This window comes from Eubalaena glacialis, chromosome X (genome assembly GCF_028564815.1).
Source record: "Eubalaena glacialis isolate mEubGla1 chromosome X, mEubGla1.1.hap2.+ XY, whole genome shotgun sequence".
NCBI lineage: Eukaryota > Metazoa > Chordata > Mammalia > Artiodactyla > Balaenidae > Eubalaena > Eubalaena glacialis.
Genome location: NC_083736.1, coordinates 127,364,547 through 127,374,666, shown reverse-complemented (window position 1 = coordinate 127,374,666; position 10,120 = coordinate 127,364,547). Strand labels below are relative to the sequence as shown.

Here is a 10,120-nt window from a genome sequence, read left to right as displayed (position 1 = left end):
CACACTATCATGAATTCCTCCCGTGGTGGTAAAGCTCTTGCCAATATCTGTGCTTTTATTGCGGAATCTGCCAAGGTAGCCAGATTCTTAACACTGTCCTTCTCTGCAGCTCACAGCATAACCCGCTCTTCCATGATACATGAAGGACATTCACACACACACACACACACACACACACACACACTGAGGCAGCTCAGGCACATGCATACAAGCCCAGGACATGTACGTTTCAGATTCCAGAAGCTCTTGGCCTAGCTGTCATGAGTGCTACTCAGGTGCTGCGTTGGCATCTTCACTGACCAGAGACCCCTTCCTTCTGCACAGAGCATGCACATACTTGGTTTGGTGGTGGGGAGTAGATCTCATCTATTCATGCCTTCAACTTCCACCTTGGAAAGGTCACTCTCAAATCTAATCACAGTCTAGATTCTCTTTCTGGACCTTACCTGTAGCAAGGTATCATCCCAATTCTGGCCCAAGGCACCGTAAAAGCGACAAACTGGAATGACCATGAGGGCAAGAACCACTTTTCTTTGACCACCATATCTCTAACTCCTCTAAGTCTACCTGGACCACTGATTATTTTGAATGACTGATTTTTGGTCTCACTGGGTCTCACCTAGCTTTCAGCACTTGCCCACTACTTCCCCAGATCCACCCCCAGTATGGACCTCAACCTCCTTTGCTACATCATATCTACCCCTGTCCCACCCTCCAGAAACAACTTCTCCTAGACTGGAAAAATGACTCCTGCTCTGGACTTTGCCTGTTCACTTAGTAAACCGGCTTTCTGACTTCATGTCAGATCCCAAAGAGTAAATGAGGTCTTGTCATGCTCTCATTTCCACTCTTCCTGAGCCTGCTCTGCTCCTATTGACTCCTGACATTTTCCTAAGGCCAAGGTCATAGCAAGAGACCTGTTTCTGGAATGATGCTTCGGTTCCCAGGCCTGGGAGTAAGAGCCCATGTTTACTGAGTGCTCACCACGCAGCAGGGACAGTTCAAAATACCTCATGGGTGTGATCTCATTGAATCCACACCTCTGAAGTACCCGGTATGATGACCAGTATCTCATTTAACCCACAATGTGAGGTTTACCTCACAATACAAATAAAAGAATACCCAGCCTCAAAAGGTCTTAAACAACAAGAAAATTTATTACCTAAATTAATTAGAGGTTCTAAGGTAGAGCTGGCTCCAGACATGGTACAATAAAGACATGGGGGCAGATATAGATAAGAATGAGAACTCAGAACCGCCCAAATCCTCCTGACAGTTCCTGGCTGGCAGAGATAGGCCCCACAAATCCCCTAACCAAGCTTCCCTGATTTAACATTTCAGTGACTTAACCTCGGGTAATTGCCTCACAAAGGTATGCAGATTCTTCTCAGCACTCACCCCACTCCCTTAGTGCCTCCAAGCCCTCCAGGCCCACAAAGAAATCTCAGCATAGCTCAGATAGCAGTACAAGATCTAGTTCAGGAGATAGCCAGGCATCTTGTCAATTTCTACAGGCAGGAATCTGGGGCACATGGATGGGTGGGGATTCTAAGGGTATCTGCCCAAGGAAGATGAAATGTTCAAATCAGGCTCTGTTTATTATGGGTGCATTTACCCAGGACCTAGGATTTAATGTTAGCTCAAGCACCTAAAAGGGGTATTAAAACAATGTGCTACGTTGTTAAATGAAGCCTGAACTCAATAGCACCCCACAGGCACTAAGGGTTAAGGGGCAGAACTTGCCGTGTTGAGGAAGAACCCAAAAGCTCAGGAAGACAGGAATAGTGTGTCCTGATTTATGCCTGCTGTCCCAGTCTAATTATTAATAGTGTCCCCCTTAAGCTCTCTCAAAAGTGTCCCAGTTTGGGATGGTGTGCCACCTGCTCAGCCACCCCTTACCCATGTCATCTTGGAAGCCCCAGAGGACACTCCCTTCACCAGGGCTGTAAGAAATGCTTTGGTGAGGGGAGTACCAGATTCCCCATAAAGCCCTATGTTAGCTGTCCTCTGTAGCCTACACATGACAGTGGGGAATACTGGGATTGAACTAGGTTCCCTGATATCAGTGAGAATATGGGAGTCAGGGTGAGTGGCAGAGGCCAATGACAGCCCTTAACCATTAAAAGACACTCTTTTTTCCGTAGTGCTTGATATTTATTGAAAAGAATGCAAATGCTTTTTCCAGGTAGTACTGAGGAGCTGGGCTGAGTGCCTGCTTTTGTTTGTATTGTTTTGTTTTTAGTATTTTTGTCCAAATGCACACATCTGTGGGATTGCTGCAATTTTGAAAGATAAATGACAGTTGTGCAAAACTGGTGCATAGGAGAAATGTCAACAATTTGGCTGCCAGGAACGACAGGCTCCTGCAGCAATCTGGTGGGGCAGGAGAAGACCCTGGGCGTTAGTAGGGAACTAACCAGCTTGAAAGATTAGCCCCTTGGGGGAGGTTGGTGAGCAGTCCAAATCAGTGTCCCAGGAGGTGTAGCCAACTAAGGCATCTTCTAGGTTGCTCCTTATCTCCAAAAGCCTGGTCTGTCGCTGTAATGTGGTGGAGGGTGCTTAGGTGGCAGCGTAGGTCTCTGGGCAAGATGTAGGCCTGACAGTTGGCAGGGCTGTGCGGCACAGCTGTGCGTAGTCTGACCAGTTTGTGACAGGGGCCTGGCCTAGAGTTGGGGCTCAGAACACAGTTCAAGTTAGCAGGAGAGGGTCCCGGGGCTGGCCAGAGTGGGAGGCAGCGCACTTCAGAGAGAGGCCCCAGCCTCAGCAGCAGGTAACTGGAGCACTATCCCCGGAACAAAGACAAGCACTACGGGGAGGAGGGGGGGACAAGGAAGACAACCAGAGGCAGGGGTAGGGAGGGGGATCGGAGCGCTAGGGGAGCGCGGCGGCTCCGGGCGGGGCAGGGCGGGGAGGGGGGAGGTGGCGGCGTGCAGGGCCCTCCCCCCTAGGCCCGAGGGTCTCCGGGCCTAGTAATCATCTTCTTCATCTTCGTCGTCGTCTTCTTCGTCGTCATCCCAGCCAAAACACTGTTTCATCTCATCGAGGAAGGCCCGGTAATCACCTAGGATGGGGCTATCCATCTCAATGTAGGGCACCACCCACTCCTCGGCTTCCCCGGTGAGCAGGCTGATTAGGAATGCCACCTTCATGGCGTCGTTGCAGAATCGGTTCTCGTTGACGAGCATGTAAGACGCCGTCTGCACGATAAACTCGGGGAGCCGGGAGCTCTCGCCGTCAAACGTTTCGGGGAAGGGCACCGGACAGCTCGGCGGACGTACCTGGCGCAGTAGGGTGGCCCTCTCGCACACCAGCAGCCGCAGCTGTTCCATGAGCTGGCTGTTCTCGATGCTCAAGGCGCGGTGCCGCATCAGGAGCGCATGCAGCAGCAGCACCAGCTCGTCCACCATGGCGAACAGCTCGCAAGTGCAGGGCAGGGTTCAGCTCGGTTCGGCTCGCCTGAGGTGCGGACGGAGGCCTCGCAGGAAGTGCGTGTCCGCGGAGGCGCGCGGTGGCTAGGGGCGAGAGGCGGTGCGCGCAGGGGTCCCGGCGGCTACGCAAGCTCCGCCCACACAGCCGCTCTGACGGCCGGCGCGCCGGCGCCGCCCGGTCAGAGGGGGGCGGGCGCCCGGGAAGGCAGGGGGCGGGGCCGGGGTGGCGCGAGCTGGGTCACGGGCTGCGGGCGTGTAGGTCTCGAGGCCGGTGGATAAAGGCGGTGGGCAGAGACCCAGTCTTGGATGTGGGCCCGGCCTTAGTCAGGACCGAGCGAGCGCTAAAGACCCATCTCTGAGAGGTTCAACCTGCTCAAGTTTAAAGGATCCACCACCCTTCAACCCAGCCGACTCATACAATTCAGTGTTTTTGGTGGGTCTGTGGCCACCAGATTCCGTTTGCGTGGTTTTAACACATTTCTTTGCTTATTTAAATCTCCCTCACCAAAGAACTATTAGCAATGCTGGCTGCACCATGGGAGTCACATCCTTTAAGAGTTATGAAAGACCCTCAGGGGTCCTGTCCTTTTTTTTTTCTTTAACATCTTTATTGGAGTATAATTGCTTTGCAGTGTTGTGTTAGTTGCTGCTTTATAACAAAGTGAATCAGCTATACATATACGTGTATCCCCATATCTCTTCCCCCTTGCGTCTCCCTCCCTCCCACCCTCCCTATCCCACCCCTCTGTGGTCACAAAGCACCGAGCTGATCTCCCTGTGCTATGCGGCTGCTTCCCACTAGCTATCTATTTTACATTTGGGAGTGTATATATGTCCCTGCCACTCTTTCACTTCGTCCCAGCTTACCCTTCCCCCTCCCCGTGTCCTCGAGTCCATTCTCTACATCTGCGTCTTTATTCCTGTCCTGCCCCTAGGTTCGTCAGAACCATTTTTTTTTTTTTGGAGTCCATATATATAGGGGTCCTGTCTTTCATGACAAAACAATATTTAAACAGGGATTCTTCTTTAGTTGGAAAATAATATTGTGTACCTCTATCCCTTTGTTTAAAATTATTTTTGTAAATAGCAAAGTGTAAAAAGTTCTGCAAAATTTAGCATCCTGTCTTTGACTCTATTTCATGTCCTAATGTTAGTGTTCCTTGACTACTGGGTATTATTCTTTGCTTAACAATGAACACTTGTGTTTTTAAAATGGTTTTATTTTTCTACTTTGAATGTTATTATTCAAATAGTTGAGAAATGAGTCCGGGCGAGGACCTTAGGGCCAACACATTCTGTTGGCTCTCCTTTTAAAATATATCCCAGATTGAATCACTTCTTGTGTATGTATTCCCCAGAGGAGGCGCAGGAATCCTTTAAAACAAAAGTTAGATCACTTCACTCCCCTACTCAAAACCCTCCAATAGTTTTCCCCTCTCACTCAAAATAAAAACCAAAGTCTTGGTAATGGCCTACAAGGCCCTGCCTCATCTCCTATGCCTCCTCCCGGTTCCTGCTCTTCTCTAATCACATTGTCCTCCTTGCTGATTCTCACACACATCAAGTAGCTCTGGCCTCAGGATCTTTGTACTTTCTATCCTTTCTGCCTTGCAAGGCTCTCTCCTCATTTAACTGCCTGACTCCTTCTCCCACTGTTTTCCAAGAGGACTTTCCTAACGACCTCATCTATCAGAGCACCCCACTCTCTGCCAGTAATCTCTAACCCCTTACCTTGCTTCATTCCTCTACATAGCATTTATCATACCAGCAGCCATCATATCATACAGCACTTTGTTTATTGGTCTGCCTCCACTTTAGAATGTAAGTCTATGTGGACAGAGGCTTTGCTTTGTTGGTTGCTCTATCCCTAATGCAAGAAAAGTGCCTGGCCCATGGTAGAAGCTCCATAAATATTTGGTGGATGAAAGAATCTCACAGGGTACAGATGTTAAGGTAAAAATTAGAAGTGGTGGCTGCACAAAGTGTTCAGAAATACTCTTCAAATTGCCCAGTATGTTCTATCTCTGATCATGAATAGTTTCCATTGTAATAAATGGCAAAATAAATTTTTTAAACCCTACTCAGTTCTTTTACAATAGAATTGAATGGGCATCCATGGAAGTGAGAAGCTGAGAAAGAGGAGAGAAACAAGGCCAAGGTCCAAGTAGGGAGAGGAAGAGGATCGCAGTGCTGAGAGGGTGAGCAGGGCAAAGAACAGGTAGGAGGGAATAGAAACCCTTGGACTCTCCTGGGATATGAGCTCCCCCACTGGTTGAGAAGGCCCTTGAGGCCAAGCAGGGACCCTCTCTCATTCATCCTTTCATCTTCTACATCTGAAAGCACTTACTAGGTGCTCCATAAATGTTCAGTGGCTGGAATGAAGGGACAGGAAATGTCAGAGGTAGGTTTCTGGCCATCCTGCTCATTCACAGCTCAGGGTAGAAGGTGGACTTGCCTGGCACAGCAGTGCAAGTATCCACCTCTACTTACCAGGTCTAGACCCTAATCCAGGAGGAGATGTCCAGAGTTCTACTCCGAGGAGCACACATTCTGTGGCAGGCACTAGATCTGGCGATTGACATGGGCTGCCTCATTGACCCTTGCACAAGGACCATATATGGGGATGGGCACTCTGGGAGCCTGAGACCCAGGAGTTAAAGACTAGCCTAAACCCAGGAGAGCAATATGTTGGTGATACGTTAGATACCACAGTCTCAGCTTCTCTGACTCTGATGCCCATGCGTTTCCATTGAAAATTATTATGCACTGTACTTCTGTGAATCAAGAAGGTCTGATGGGGACCCAGAGATGATTAGGCCCGTGCTGCCCTAGTCCTCTTCCTACAACCCCATGACAGAGGGAGTCAGGGAGGAAACCATAGGAAGCAACCACTAGTATTACCTCTGAGGGGCCTCTGAGTTCCTAGACAACAAGAAATGCCCAGGCCAGAACTGGCCACAGAGCTGAGCAGTGATTTTGTGAGGTGCTTCCCAACTTGGAGGGAGGGAAAAGAGACAGGCAGTTCACAGTGACTCACAAGGGAAGCAGTCAGGAAGAGGTGAGCGGTATCACTATATAAATTATATAGAATTGTAATGTTCATGTTAACCAGCTTCCCAGTGCCCAGGAGGCTCTCCCACCAAGGTCTAGGCCTACCAGCCCTTCCTTGCCCATTCACCCTGCTTACGACTGCATGCTGCCTTCCTTATTCCCCTTTCTCCTCTCAAGTGACCCTTGAATGTTCCTTTACAGCTGTGTGAAGATGCTGGCGGCAGAGATAAGTACACCATGTGACTTATCTCAGACTCAGAAACTATCAGAATAGCTCTGGCCCAGAATGTCCCGAGGGGGCTTCAAACCCCACTCTTTGGCATGAGCACGGGCCCAAGGCCAAGGGAGTGATCCCTGGTGCCTATCACTTCTACCACCTTCCAAGCTCCAAACCCTGCCCTGGTATACACCTAGCAGCAAGACTGTAAGATTCCCTTGAAATAAACATGAAAACGTCCCTAGATTTTTCATCTTCCAGAGGAATGTGTACAGATTGCAAAAACCATCCTGACACTTGAATATGTAGCCAGGAGCAGAAAACTGCTTTGAAGGGGATGTTTGTGAGAGGGTCAAATGGATGTCACTACAATCTGGGCCTCTGCCCGTAGACCCCTCCCCATCCTTCTTCTTAACCAGGTGCACCTGGGGCTATGTTTGACAGTAACCACATCTAGAGGGCTATGGAGACCTCTAGCCTGAAGAGAGAAATAAGAAGGTACAGCTTTCTTCCTCGTATCTTCATCCTCTCCAGCTTACCAAAGTACCCTGAAACATTTTTACATGTTTATGTAAGTACTGAAAAAATATATTCTTATGTTAAAAGAAATTAAATAATACTGGCATGTTAAAATAAAAAGGAAACATCCCCAATAGCTTTCCTTCTCCCTACAGATCTCACTTAACAGGATTGTTGAAAATCCAGACTTTGGTTTGCCTCCTTCCATTGTATGTGTGTGTGTGCATGTGTGTGTGGATATGTGTGTGTATATATATATGTGTGTGTGTGTATACGTTTACACACACACGCACACACACATAGCGTTTACAGAATCCTAACACACACACACACACACACAGTGTTTACAGAATCCTAATACACATAGTTCTGCTAACAAATATATGTCAAACCCCCTTACAAGTCAGGAGACAGAGATAGGATGCACAGAGCTATGTCTTCTTAATAATTGCATAATAAATACTCCACCTGAATTTCTCAGGTACGCTCCTGCCTCAGAACTAAAGAGGCCCAACTTAGCTCAGTTTCTCAGATGATGCAGGAGAAGGATGGCACCAAATACCCTCACAGTCCCTCAGATGTAGAACTGGAAAATCAGATTTCTATAACTGGATTATGAGTTCTGTGAGTTAATGTCTTATTATTAAGTAGTTGGTATTCTTCTTGTATGTTTTTATATTGCTGTAATACAGAATTTATTGCCCACAGTATATTGCACTAGATTTTTGTTCTCATGTTTTCTCATTCCTAGTTATTTTAATATAATTAGTCACCTTGAACATACAAGAACTTATGCAGTTGGTTTGTTTCTGGCATTTTCATACATTTTAGAAAGTATCTGGCATTACTATAAATTTTTTGTTATAAATATTGAGTGTGGCCTGACATAATTTCTGTTTATTGTTTTAAATGTAGTTTAGACTTCTCTTTCAAATTGGCTAGTTACTTTGATTTAGACTAAATTTTTCTTGAGGCAGAATGGGTATGGTGAATTGAAGATGACCATAAATTCTTTGCCACTTAACCTTTCAAAAGGTAGAAATAATCTCCTCTGCCCCTTTAATCTGGGCTGGCACTGTGACTTGTTTTGACAAATAAATTGTGATAGAAGTAATTTATAACTTATGAGGCAAAGCCTTAAAGGTCTGAAGTTTCTGTCTGCCGCTTGGAATGCTCCCTACTGGGACCCAGCCACCATATAAGAGGTCTAACTACCCTGAGACCACCATGCTTTGAGGAAGCTCAAGCTAGCCACATGGAGAAAAAGAGGTCATTTGGAAGAGCAGTAAGGCAGCCAACAAACATGAGAATGAAGCTCCCCCTTCAACATCCAGCCCAACAGAGCCACCACCTGAATGCAGCTGTGTGAATGACGCCAGCTGACTATAAAGAGAGCCAGAAAAACATCATGAATTCCAAAACTACATGAACTCCAAGGTGACAGAATCATGAGCAAATAAAAAGGCAGTTGCTCTAAACCACAAAGTTTTGGGATGGTTTGTTTCATGGCAGTAGAAAACTGAAACATGGAGAAACTCAGGATATGCTGCAGATAAAAGCATGAACCCCATATCTAAGAACTGATACTATGCTATGAATCTACAGTCCTGTCCTATTTTCTTAATGCTGTATGTGTCTATTTGTTATTCATTAATTGCAGGGTCAAACTAACAGCCAAAGTTGTTTATGTCTCCCCTGAAGTCCAGACCTCATACTCTGAAACCATCTCCTTGATCTAACTCTCACACACCAAATCAATCAGTATTTCCCCTGACTTAAATCAACTCAGGGCCAGGTACCAGACAACTAGGGACAGTCCCTATTCCCCACAGCTCACTGGAATTGTTTAAACTAGCTAATCCTAAACTGTTTACCTAGGCTTGCCTAGCCTTTCCCATGAAAACCCCAATAAAGTGTCTGGCCTAAGTCTTCGCCCTCACTCCTTTCTGCCTTTTGACTAAAATCTGGTGCTTCCCCATGTGTCCCTGCTTGACATGGCATGCCCCCCTCTTCTCAATGGCATTGACCTCTCCATGTCCTCTTTCAGTCACCTCCATAAATTAAAATTCTGTGGGTACAATTGAGACAAGTCCAAAATAATCGTCTCCTGTAGGGAACTCCTAAGGAGAGTGCATGTGCATGTGCACATCTGTGTCATTGTGTGAGTGTCTGTATCCAAGTAGACATACACATATTGCTGCCCTCTACCACCCATGATGCTACTTGTAGTGAGAACTGGCAGTGTCACAGTATGACAAAGACAGAATCAAAACTGACCGTGTTTTCTCCAAGGAATATGTATGCCTATGTAAAAGCAGTGACGCACATTTCAGGGAAGCATTAGGAAAAGAAAAGAAATTTTGAAATTTGGGTTCAAATTCTCATATTCTTGCTTACTAACTGTGCGGCTTGAGCAAGTCACTTAATTTTTCTGTCTCAGACTCCTTTTCAATAAATATGCATAATAATAGGATCTAAATCATAACGCTGCAGTGAAGATCAAATGATAAAGTACAAAAGTATTTGTCAAAATACAAAGTGCTATACACAGATTGCATATTATTTTTCACTGGAGAATTGCGATTTACTAGTCTTGCGGTGACTCTACTACCTGCATTTTAAATTTAATGTGTTCACCTCTCTTAATTTAAGTTTAATTAAAATTTAATTTAAATTTTATAGTTCACCTCTCTTATTTTATCCTGGTGTCTATAAATTTAACTATGATGTTTAAATTTTAAAAAATGTTTACTCTTGAATAAGAAGTAGTTGGAAGAATAAAATAAGGTTTCATTTTGGTCTTGCTTTCTGTCAGTTCAAAACATGCTGCTCTCATAATGATGAGACATAAGGTTTTTGTTTTTGTTTTTAGGGAAAAACCAGTGTCCATTCTAACATTCTTAAA

The 10,120-nt window shown here is 46.0% G+C and overlaps 1 protein-coding gene across 1 annotated transcript; it reads right to left on the bottom strand.

Annotated features, from left to right (window-relative positions):
* Positions 1 to 1,166: 1,166 nt before the first annotated feature.
* On the bottom strand, positions 1,167 to 3,563 carry LDOC1 (LDOC1 regulator of NFKB signaling). The gene has a single exon (XM_061178347.1). It carries the CDS (start codon positions 3,405 to 3,407, stop codon positions 2,967 to 2,969), a length of 441 nt encoding a protein of 146 aa, XP_061034330.1. The 5' UTR covers positions 3,408 to 3,563; the 3' UTR covers positions 1,167 to 2,966.
* Positions 3,564 to 10,120: the final 6,557 nt, after the last annotated feature.